Source organism: Pectinophora gossypiella, chromosome 4 (assembly GCF_024362695.1).
Source record: "Pectinophora gossypiella chromosome 4, ilPecGoss1.1, whole genome shotgun sequence".
NCBI classification, from domain to species: domain Eukaryota; kingdom Metazoa; phylum Arthropoda; class Insecta; order Lepidoptera; family Gelechiidae; genus Pectinophora; species Pectinophora gossypiella.
In genome coordinates, this window is record NC_065407.1 from 6,562,983 (window position 1) to 6,575,904 (window position 12,922).

The 12,922-nt window shown below is 35.3% G+C and overlaps 1 protein-coding gene across 1 annotated transcript; it reads right to left on the bottom strand.

The window, feature by feature from the left end:
• Positions 1-358: 358 nt before the first annotated feature.
• Positions 359-11,434, bottom strand: LOC126366339 (membrane-associated progesterone receptor component 1-like). Its single transcript, XM_050009459.1, has 3 exons — positions 10,981-11,434; positions 9,226-9,375; positions 359-3,800 (listed from the first exon to the last, which is right to left on the bottom strand). Exons 1-3 carry the CDS (start codon positions 11,297-11,299, stop codon positions 3,688-3,690), a joined length of 582 nt encoding a protein of 193 aa, XP_049865416.1. The 5' UTR covers positions 11,300-11,434; the 3' UTR covers positions 359-3,687.
• Positions 11,435-12,922: the final 1,488 nt, after the last annotated feature.

The following is a 12,922-nucleotide window of genomic DNA, read 5'->3' on the forward strand; positions in this document are numbered from 1 at the left end:
TTGGTAACACTGTTCAACGTTGTACCAGAAAAAAAAATTTACTACGTACAGAGGGGTTAAAAAGGCCGTATCGAAGCAAATTCATCAAAAAAGCAATTTTGCTATTTGGCATTTGTTTGCATTGCGCGCTTACTTTTATATGCGCATATATCCTTTTTAACCCCCTTGTACTATCTCCTTACAGCTGGATTCAAGAGTTGATTGGCATTTCATACTGATCTCGTATCCATAAGATCCTATTCTCAACTCCTGGACCTCAGAACTGTAATAATTATCTATGTGCTGGCCAAAAGATTATGTGCAAACTCTGGCCATTTGTACTCATAAAACAAAACCTTTAGAAAATAAAACAAAATAATATGTAAAAACGCTTTAATTATAGTCATGTGACAATGTTAAAATAATGAATTTACAATAGTTATTGAATTAGTTAACATTTTAATGTGCTGAACATTTACTTCATGATTTAACTTAGGTGTAGGTCGTATGGACTACTTCGACAACTTGGCTTCGCATCTATGATATTGTAGGTAAAGAAACACAATATACTCACAGCTATAGACAAAACAGCCTGGAAAAGGACACTGAAGTGACGACTTTGGATCGGTTCAAATTAATGCAGATAATGGTAGCGATTGACTTAACCACAATCAATTATTTAGATTTAAAGCAGTTGAAATTATAGAAGATGAAAAATTACACGTGAAGAAGCTGACTGATACGAAAGAGAATATTTCATGTCGCAGACGACAGCAGCGTCCTCTAGAGACTTTTTGACATGTGAGAGTTCGTAAACGTTACAAACAGTGGCGCGTACATACAAAGTCATGTTAGTGTTTAAACTGCTATGCAAACATGTTGCTATAGTAGTTCTGTCATAAAGTATCTTTCTCTTTGAAAATGATGTGATGTACTCAAAATTTCCTGTTCTGCACTACGCGTGGTTTGAACCGATCTTTCAAGTACGGTTTAATTCGCCGATGACTTCCCTAGTGGCCGAAGTAGACAGACTAGCAACGTCAAAACAATATAAGAAGGTAATAATCAGCTATCCCGCTTTGTATCGGTAACAAAATATACATCTAAATGAATCGGGTGCTATTTGGATAATTTCCCTATACATAGGTACAATATGCTTAAGACATTGAAGTACCTCGCTTGCATATAAATCACGACCAATATAAATAAAGGTCCATAGTTAATTTAAGCTTGTTCGAATTTAAGTAGCAAATATTTTAAAACATCCTTTTATCATGCGAACATAAGTTACTTACAGATTACTTATGGTAGAGCATAAAACTAACCTTATTGTGGAACTGGTAAATGACAAATCAATTCTGCCGCCAGTCGTAATGCCTAGATCCATAGAATATCTCAATAAAGGATAATAACAACTTCTACCATAACCCCACTTTAAAAAATAAAACATAATTCATACACCAGGAATCTTAAAACTAACAACCTAATAAAAAAACAATGAACAAGTATGATTACAACAAAAGAACAATTTATCGCAAGACGCAGATATTTTAGGCAAAACTAACAGCAGTGCGCGGACTATTTGTTTGTACTTTAAGATGAAAATTCTACTTTTAAGAGCAACAGACGAAAGTTACAAAAACATCATAAATTAGTATTAGTTGCCTGAAATATCAAAATCCAACGACGCGGGACAAACAAAAATACGTTAAAATCACACACATCACTGAACAATAGATTATCATTTATTAGATCCATATAGTCCTTAATGTAAACAATTATGTATTATGCACATTTCCTTATTTATTTTTGTATTTTTTTAATTACTTGCAAAACATTTACAGGTTAATATTTAAGTACCAAAATCTGGATTTACGACTCAATAATCTCCGATTTCGTGTGGCCAATGATTACCGCCTCCTTCCATCCATTCCAATGAAATTTGCCCAATATACATATTGAAGATAAAACGGTACAAGTTTGCAATTTCTCAGGACATTTACTATGAATAATACACTAATTGATTTGATTTAGGGGCAAACTTTATTGGAATGAATTGCATACAAGAGAAACTCGATGAAATAAATGTGTACACATGATAAATGCACGTTTATATACATACAATGGCAGTTAGTATATAAAAAAAAAGATTGCATATTTGCAGTCGGAAAAAAATAGGAATGTGCAATTAGTAATTTTGTTGTATCCCTTGATATCATCAAACATAATATGCCATCACTCAGTCTTTCAATTGATGAAACTGTAAATATAATACATATATCCAAAAATCTGCAATAAGCAACAGTTAATTAAATAGATTTCATTTGTATGTACAACAAATTTTCGCTGAAACTCACTCACTTTGTCGGATGGTATCATGCTTCAGCGGCGTCCCATGTGTAATCTCATTATACAATAAGATAGATATAGACGGATATAGTAACAGATATAGTAAAACGAAACTATAAGAAATTGTTAAAATTATTTATTATTTCACGCTATTTTTATTTCATAAGCGTACATTTAATTGACTTTATTAAAAAAATAAACTAGATATTTTTTAGAACTTTGTGACTGAGGCTAATTCTAAAAAGTTTAGGAAATTGAATTGTCGCCAATGTCAAAAGAAGGAAATAGATTTTATTGAATATTACACATGAGAACACCCATTAACTTAACGTGTATTTCTATAAGAATATTGGGGTAGCGAAAATAGACTTGCATATTTCCTTTACGTCTCCTGATCTTGGCCGCCCTTACGATCTTACTAAACTCACAATTATAGTATACGACAATACTTGTGATTATATTTACCAATAAAATTAAAACCCCTATCCAATACAACTAAGTCACTTGACTGTTCCGTCATAAATTTATACCCATAACACTTTTAGAGCCAGCGACAAACATGGACGGTAACTTTTAATCTTGACGCAAAAATAAAAATAATAATAGACACCTACTTACATATAAATTCTGGCGTACTGGCGCGTCTTTCCGTTTCTGTATACGATACGATTATGGATGTTACGTATAAAAAAGTGCCCGATAATTTCTTCAGATTAGGTAAACGGGCCTTGGAATAAAAGAGACAGAAAGAGTCTTGCCATCGCTCAAAGCTACTTCGACTGTCCTGATTAATCAATACTTTTTAATTGTCAAATATGTCAATGTTATCTAATACAACATTTCCGGGGTTTTCACGTTAATCTAACAGAATACTCGGTGAGGTGTGGGTAGTGAGTTCATTTTGCGATGGATGGACTACACCATTGGGATATAGTCCTGAGCTATGTTGTTTTTCCGTGGCAAAAATATATATAAAAAAAACAAGTCTAACACCTGAATTCTAAGATGTTCAACCGACTTTTCTTCCACTCGACTCTGCCTCAGCTGAGCATTTTGGTATTTTAAGTTGACATTTACGTTCTCGACTTGAGGTCTTTGCTCACTGGAGTCGAGCATTATCATACTGCCAACATAATAATACGAAAATAATGACACGCCTTACTGAATTAAACTCGAGTTTAGGTTGAGGCGTCGTATAAGAATACCGATTTCAAGGAAAACCTGGAGGTCGCCTCACCTGAGGCCGGAGTCGAGGAAGGTTGAAAGTCAACATCTTAGAATACGAGAGTAATTCCTCGCCTTTGCCCCCGTATTCTGATAGAAACACCGCACTCTAAAGCCGTGCAGCGGTTGGTAACTTTACTGGTCCTTCTTGTCTGCGTGTGAGTTGTCCGTTTCCTCGGCCTCCTCGTCCGAGTAGTTGGTGGGCTCCTCGCCTGGCTTCAGGAGTCGCCCCACCAGGTCGTACTTCTCTGTTAATGAAAATATTTTTCATTGCACACAACATAAAAAACAATTTAAATAATCAATCAATTTAATAATTATTAGATAACTTTAAGCACAATAGGCGGCCTTATTGCTAAACAGAAATTTCAGCCTGTCAATCTCAGGGTGAAAGTCGATGTATTGGAGCGCGGGATGGTGAAATACACAAAATAAATAAATAATAATTAGGAAAAAATAAACATGAAATGTACAACATAAACAAAATATAAAAAGATAATATTATATGTACCTACATCCATGTACACACGTAGACATAAAATATATTAATACGTATTATAACATCTAAGAAGATCAAGAAAATAATTTCAATAAAAGTGCCTTCACTCTTGCTCTCAAGAACGACTTTAAAGATACAACATAGACATAAGCTACAAATAATGTTACTTCTTCCGCGTTAACGCACGGCGCGAATTATAGCGATTTATTTCACATATAAACACAACACTAAAACAATTACAAAAGTGACAAGAGAAGCACAATCGGCGGCCTTATTGCTAAATAGAAATTTCTTCCAGGCAACCTTAGGATGAAAGAACTTGCTACATATTGCAGTCGGGGACGGTGCAATACAGGTATAAGTATAAAATGCAATTTGACTTAAAGCGAGCTCCTGTGTTATCATAATTAAGCTTTGCTCTCCTGACTTATTGACCTAGGCGCTTAGTTCCTACACCGACGTCACTAGCTACGCAATTTGTATCATTTTCATGTCGTTCAACTTTTCGACCTATCATTTAATTTGACTTTAGTTTGCATTTGTCATGTAAATACATGCGATTTTTCTGGCTACCCACAGAATAAAGACACTTCTGTCGTATGGATTGTGAGTAATATGTATATCCATGATCGACCTCATCAACCCTAGTTTGAAGGTTACTATTGAGCCGTCAAAGATCAGATCCAAATGGGTCTTGCAACGACTACCGGGACCAACTGCTTAACGTGCCCTCCGAAGCAGAGATGGAAACGGTGACTCTCCCGCCCCGCCACACCCCGGATATTTCATACAAACCACCTCGTTTTACACATACACCACACTTTGACGTTATCGTACACGCGCGTCTGTGTGTGTGACGTTGGAGGGGGGTGAGGTAAACATAGCTCAGCCGCTGGTGCGGAGCGGAGACTTGCCGTTCTATACGTAATATTGTTCTTTATTCAATGGCCCCGCATCAATTAGTGTCGAGCGCCAAGCTTGATTTATCTCACCCTCTCGTAGTCGGCACACGGTAGGAATGACATTTTTGTATAGAGTGCCCAGGGTGCAATCAGGCCTTAATCCCACTAGGGGCCACCAGACCCACAAACAGCTCCTGATGACGATTTTGTTATATTTTGAATATGATTAAATGAACTGCATGTATAGTAACGGTTCTCACTCTATCATCATCACCCGCTTATCTAACCTGAAGAATTGAATTGCATTTCTCAGGAATGTGGGTCACGATGTTTTTCTTCACCGCTGAGATTTGGCAGCAAACATGAATTCGAAAACAAATTCGACATACATTGGTTTAGGCCTGTGCTAGATTCGAACCTGCGACCTCATAGTAAGAGGCAAGCGTTCTACCAACTGGGCTACCACGGTTCTCGCCCTATGATTTTACATAAAAGACGAAGGTTTTAAGGAGTAACGTTGAGGTGTCTTGAGCAATGTTGTTTAAAAAGGGTACATTGAAAAAATATCCTGTATCGTAAACAAGGTAATATTTGGAAAGTACCTAGTAGTCGAATTTTGGAAACTGTTAGGTAACTACAGTACTTTAAATGGATTAAGGCAAGCGCCCCATTTAACACGCCTTGTTTTACGCCCACGACGACAAACCTATTTTTAATAATGAAGTTGTACATTAAATAAAATGTCTAATGGGGTAAGCGAGGGCGAACTTAAATTACGACTCAAATATAAGCAGAGTGGGAAAAACAGAAACAGCAAAAGATGCGGGGATAAAATCAGTTAGAATATTTGGAACAGTATTGGCATAGTATAAGGAATAATAACTATGTATAGAACGGCAACTCCCCGCACTCCACCAGCGGTTGAGCTGAGGTTTACCTCACCCCCCACGGTCTTACTTTAGTCTTATATCGTATGGCGTCAGACGTCACACACACAGATGCACGTGTACCATAACGTCAGTGTGTAGTATCTGTGCAAAACGAGGATTTTAGTATGAAGTGTCCGGTGGAGTGGCGATTTACAAATTGGGACCCAAGACGTCACTTAGAAATAAATTTAAAGAAATTAGTATTTTAACTCTGGCTGCAAAAATCAATCTTTTAAGGGGCAAAGTATAAGTTTTTACAATAAGATGCCCATTGACATTCAGAATTTACCTTCGAACAGTTTTAAGACAGTGATTAAACAGAAACTGTGTAAAAAAGGTTATTATAAGATTAGTGGTTATCTAGAAGATAAGAAAGTATGGGATTAACTGTCTGAGAACCGATATTAGGCAGCCAAATTACTAAATTGTATAACAGTATTTTGAGTTTATTTTTAAAAGAACATCTAGGGCCCTGTGCCGAGGTTTTCCTTGCAGCTTCAGAGAAGCTGCAGTTGTTTTAGGCGGATGAGACGTTCGTTATGTAAAAATGACGATTCAAAATGTAACTATGTTACCTACTGAATAAATATATTTTGAATATTGTGGTATTGGTACGCCAATGCCAGTGTTCCACTGAGAGTTGGTGTGCTGATCCAACTCAGTTATGAAAGCTCGTTGAGAGACAACTAGTGATCCATTGAAGGTAAGTTTCGATGCAATATAATTTGCTTAACTTTGTTTCATACATACATAAATTCACCATGACATACAAATCAGAGAATGATTGAACCATACATCGCTATAAAGATTAGCGGTATAACCCACGGTACTCCTGCCCAGTTTAGTTATTTCGGGTAACCACACGACCGTGACCCCCTCTGCATATTTATGTTAGACTTTTTTTAATATGATAATTTAATTGGACGGCGATACAAAGTTGATCGGTATGGCATTCTGATTTGAATTAATATTGCGTCGACATAAGTGCGGAAACTTTAAAAACTTGTATTTATCTACGCTAACACTGCACAAATAACTACAAAAAAGATCGCTTATGTACCTAGTCGGTCGGGTCGTCATTAATATACGTACCAGGTGCTTTAAATAATAGTGTCAAGACCATAATGTGTGTTTAAAAATACGTGTGTACCTATTTAGGACGATAAGACACCATAACTAAGCTTACGTCTTTTGTCTATTTTCAGTTTGTCTGGATGAGATTGATTAGCGATTAGGCCGCCTTTGCCCGTGTTAATCGTATCTTTGTGTAGACAAAAAGTTATTATTACTTTATTAGAATAGATCTAGCGGCGGAACTACTTTCGCATTTATAATATTAAATATGGAATACGTTAAAATAGGTTTTACCGGCCTTTGTCACAAGTCAATTTTACTCTTTGATAGTAGTAAAATCAGTTCGTAGTCTTACGATGATACAAACGTACAAGTGGATGTGATAGAACGATTGATAATTGTTAGTAATTATCCAGAGCACTCGACGTACTTGTAATATAACACTCTTGGATGACCAAGGTAATATCAATTCATACTATTAATACTGATTCTTTCGACTTTCACACCTACATTATGGTTTATTTAGTGTAAAATTCATCTTTATTACTATTTAGGTATATAGGTACTTTAAATGTTGACAAAATTGTAGTTCTCAAGTTAGTGTGTGTGAAAACATTAGTTTGAACACTTTTCTCAACTAACCGAGTTTAGGAATTTCTAAGTTAATCCGCAAAGGATCAGATATGTTATACACAGTCGAATCAAATAAGGACTGTGGCCAGCAAGAGATAGACTGTGCAGTCTTCTTCTACGAGTAATATGTACTATGCGAGGTACACTACATAATGATAATGTTGACGTATAAAACAATTTTACGACAAAAAAACTAGAAACAAGGAACATAAGAATTAAGTCTTTTTATAAATTAAAATCACATAAAAAAAAACAATTTTATCCGACATTGTAATTTAGGTATAATTATACCTACCAAGTACTGTTATCTACATAGATACTTTTTTGTTCTATAGTCTGTTCGTTATTATTAGTAGAGTCATCTCATTAGCGATAAACTTGGGAAAGGTCAGTTTTTAAATCAGCTCTTTTCACTATTCTACTTTAACAGTTGGACAAATATATCTATCAGTTTCATATGCGTTCTACTCAATCCTAGTAGTACAAATTCGAATATGTTTACTATACGAGTCCCGGTATCAGTCCCAGCTACTATTTTGTGCGATAGTGTAGGTATTTACTGCGATAACCAAAATCCACGCGGTCGTCAAACATTTGTTTGACTATTCTTTTTGAGTAAGCACAGTTATTTTGTCCTACAGCATCATATTATATTATTTTAAAGTGCTTTCTATCATATGATTATACCCCACAATACAAATACAATAACAACACACCAACCAATACTAGGTATACAATACACCATATTCATGATTTAATGCTATTTATTGTATGTACTTTATTTTTGTTATTGTATCACTAAAGCACCATATTTTATCATGATATTAGTGCTTACAAAGATAACATTGCACTTTGAATTATGTTAGTCTGATCGTGTTTGTAAAACACAATACAAATTATACCCATAGTTATTTATGGTACTGTCCCTATTATCTTTTTTATAAAAGTAGTCATGGCGAAAGATGATAAGGTTCGTATGATTAGTTCCTTACTGCTTAATATTCTGTTTACTACATTAGATTTATCTGTAAAGTACATAATGGCCCCGATTCCTGGAGATCCTCCTAATTATATGTTATATCCGTCACTTTCTTATTCGCCGAAAAGGAAAAGGACGGATGATTGACAACTGTTAATTTTAAAAGGAATAAATAACCCCGGCGAATAAAATACGCATTTCGTTTATATACAGTCTGTTTGAGTGCTGTCAACTTAATTCTGTCGGGTTATTAACCAATGCATATACATACAATTTTGGAAGGGATTTTTAAATTTCTGCTTAAAATTGACGTATGTTCCATAAATTTTATGCCTGTTGATTACCTGTCCCTTTCTCGTTCAGCAGGTAAAAAATAACAAGTATAACTTAAAATAATGTCTTCAACTTCTAATTGGGACAAAAAATTTGAAATGATTGTCTCTTTTTCTTCATGTAAATGTTTTCTTTTTTCATTAAACAGTTAACCCTATGGCTATGTTAAAAAATGGTATGTAGATGTATAAAGGTTTGCCACCACTGTTCTAAATGTTAGTGGCTCTGCCTACCCCACCAGGAATTATTGAGTGAGAAGACTAATATACATAAACATGACATTTCTGACCTCATCTTAGACTAGAAATATAAAAGTAATATTACCTCTGAACTGTGCCTCCCATTCTTTGACTGACTCCATCTCCATAGAGTTGAGATCACTAAGATCATCATATTCCTTATCTGATGACGTCACTGAGAATGTGGCCAGCCCTCTCGACGCGTCTTTCCCTCCGAAAGCAGCATAAGGACCACCTGAAATGAAATCATATGGACTAATGAATACAATGAAAAGCAGAAATAATAAAAGGACTGTGCATATGTCTCACTACTAAGCATAGGCATTGCTTCATCAACTATTAAGGTCTAACTAAAGCATATTCTAGATCACTATTCTATTGCATAAGCTTAGGTACATAGAAATAAAATACATTATGTGATACAAATTGAAATACAAAATGAAAATAATTTTATTACAATAATTTATTCCTTATAAAGTGGTTTTAGATTTTCTAAATACTGTCTTACAATAAAGAATAATTCTACAGATAGTGGCGGCCCTAGCAAAATATTTAGGTGGTGGGAGATCTCACAGTAGTGCTCCTCAAAATACAGTCTTTTTCGATTAGTTTACGGCCACTGAAACATATCTATTTAAAATCTTTTAAAAATGTTGTTTATGGCCACCCATTAAATGTATGAATTTTATGTGGCTGCTAAGAGATCTAATTCACAGTGCAGGTGTGCCCAATCCAGTTACTCCCCTGTAGATTGGGGGCTGCCAGACAGGGTGGTACCGTCTAAGTTGATTTTGGCGCCCCCTTAATGTGATGCTGGTGAGACTGCACCGCTCGCATCGCCCTAGGGCCGCCACTGACAACAGAAGGGACCCACTCCGCCCTTCACCAATACAAGCTTGTTTTTCCTCCCTCTCATTAAGGAGCCATAAGGAGTATGGGAGCAAGCACAAACTGTCTTTCTCACTTGCATGAACGGAATAAGGTGGCACATGGTAAGAATGAGATTTTTGTATGGAGCGTCAAAGCTGTGATGCCATTTTTGTATTTTTTGGTATTAATAACTTGAAGAAACAAAAACTGTGAATGGAAAGCATATTTATACTGAAATCAGTTCGAGCAATAAAACATATACAATAATATGTCAAAAAATAATGAACAAAAATATCAGTTTTATTATCAGTATTATTATCAGTTCAAGTAGAAATAAACTTAATCTTAGAGGAACTAATATTATTTTAGTTAAAGTCCAAAGGATATGGTATACTATTGGTGTTTTGAAGGACAAATGAACAGTTTTTTAGTCTAATAATAATTTGTTTACAGCTAGACTTTTGTCCTTGCTGGGGTCATCACAAGATCATGTCATTATTAGTTGAGTTCCAGTTTTTTTACATAACTTCAAATATGTCAACACAAAGGTAATCCATCACTGCAATGTCAATATAAGCATAACTACAATTCCTTCTATTGATAAAAATGTTTATCATCTTTATCAATGCATTTTATCAAGATACAGCAACCAAGATACCATGGGTGTGGTGTGGCTTATCTGATAATTGAAAATAATTAATAATGACACTAAAAAAATGTGTCAGAGTATGTCATGTGGGTTGAATTGGATATTACTAAATCACAATGTATTCAAGACAAGTCATGCATTTTATATAAGTTTAACATTATAATTATGCTAATTAAGGCAGAGATTACTAAAACGACCTAGACGGTCCTGGAGGCGGGACGCGCCGCTGCACGCAGCATACATAATATAAACAGAATGTATTGATAATGAGTCACAATGTGTCGGCGCTATTTATAACGCGGCGGTCCGCGATGCACTCACCGGGCCCGTAGAAGCGGCGCCCCCGCGTCACGTCGAATATCCACCCATTGACCGCCACCAGCACCCGGCCATCAGGCTGCGTGCCGTCGTACTGTCTCAGCTCCGCCACCGTCATGTCCTTTCGCAATTTCGGCAGCTCCGGCGTCGCCGCCTCTACAGACACCTTCCCGATCTTGCTCTTTACTATCTTATACACCAATACGACAATAATCACAATTAACACCAAATTAACGGGGCTGTAAATGATCTCGTTTACCATACTGGTAAATCCGCCAGGACTCTCCGCTTCCGCGGCTTTGGTCTCCGGCGCCGATGCCATATTTGTGAAACGGAGTAGGGGACCGAAAAAAAGAATTAAATCGATAAAAGAAAATTTCTGAAAACTGTAATCGCCAAATTAGTAAAGGAAAATATAAAATCACCGACTGACGTCAGCGTACGGCGACAACTTTAGTGTTACTATACTAAAATGTCAATTTAGGCAAATCAAAGAGGCAAATATAATAAATAAAGCAATCAAAAAAATAAAATAATACAATAACTAAAAAACAACAACACTTGATTTCCTAAAATTAAAATAATATTATTATTATTGCATTTTAGATTTATTTTAAAAATATGAAGTGAAGACTTTGTATTTCCTGATTTATTTTCGTAATAATATTTTCTGTATTGTTTTACAAATATCTATGCAGTACTTATACAATGTATTTTGCCATGTTTTAATCTTTTTTGTATTTAACTATAGCATAATTTCATTTTTCTACTCCTCTACTTTAATCTGGCATTTAAATAACCAAAAAGTCTAATATAAGTACATACATAATTAAACTCTTTGAAAAAGTTTACGCTCTATGGCCTATAAAAGCATTGTTTACAAAGTGTAACTGTACTATAATGTCGCCAAAAAAGCATTGTTGTTGTTTTTTTTTTTTTTTTGACCTGGAAACTGGCACCTTTACTTTGTTTGGTGCCATAGATATACTATAAAAAAAAAGTATACATTTGCCGCCATTTTCCCGCGCGTTGGAAAATAAATTGGAAATTTTTTGTTTCGTTTAAAATTACGTCGTCGTAGAAAAAGTATTGTATGCAACGTTGTATAACTAGGTCAAAAAATGCTCGTGGCGTCTCTTATTGCGATGTTCGCCAAGGCTCACATCGCAACTCACGCCACTCGCATTTTTTGACCCTTCTTATACAACTGTTGCATAAAATACTATTGATTTCATGAAGTCTACGAAAACTACAGATTTGCAAATATATTAGTTACAAATAATTAATTATGTTTTGTATGGCAACTTAACGTAAATATCGATACTTTTTCACTAAAATCGATTATCCGTGGATCGTGTACTAGGTTCAAGATAAATTATGAAATTCTGATTACTAAATAAAGACAGATCTATATTTGGTTTATTTATACATTTTAATCAAGAAAAACGTAACAATCAGTCCGACCGTATTACGTTTTTCTATGACACGACATAGTTTTACTATTACCGTAAATTGAACATCAGCGCTCAAAAAGTGGACGCAAAGTTACTGTTAATATAGCGACATTGACAGTACTTTACCTCAGAGCGCGATTAGGCGGCGAACTGGCAACACAGGAATCGCGTGGTAAAAACTGGCAAAAATAGAAGCTCAAAGCGAAAAAAGAAAGATGGATAATCATAATTTCTATCTAAGAAGTAATGACATTGTGCATGTTATTATAGTATAAACATTTTAATTTTGGCAGTGAAACCCACCAAAATGATTATTTTTGTTTAAAATATCCTAAAACAATTACTCCTGGTCAATCAGAGTCTCAGTATAATCGCGATACGAAGCACCACGCGCTAAATATAAATAATAAGACGATGCGTACTTTCTTAATTTGACACGATTATATTGAATGTATATACCGATGTGTACGAATGTATAGCAAAACAACCGC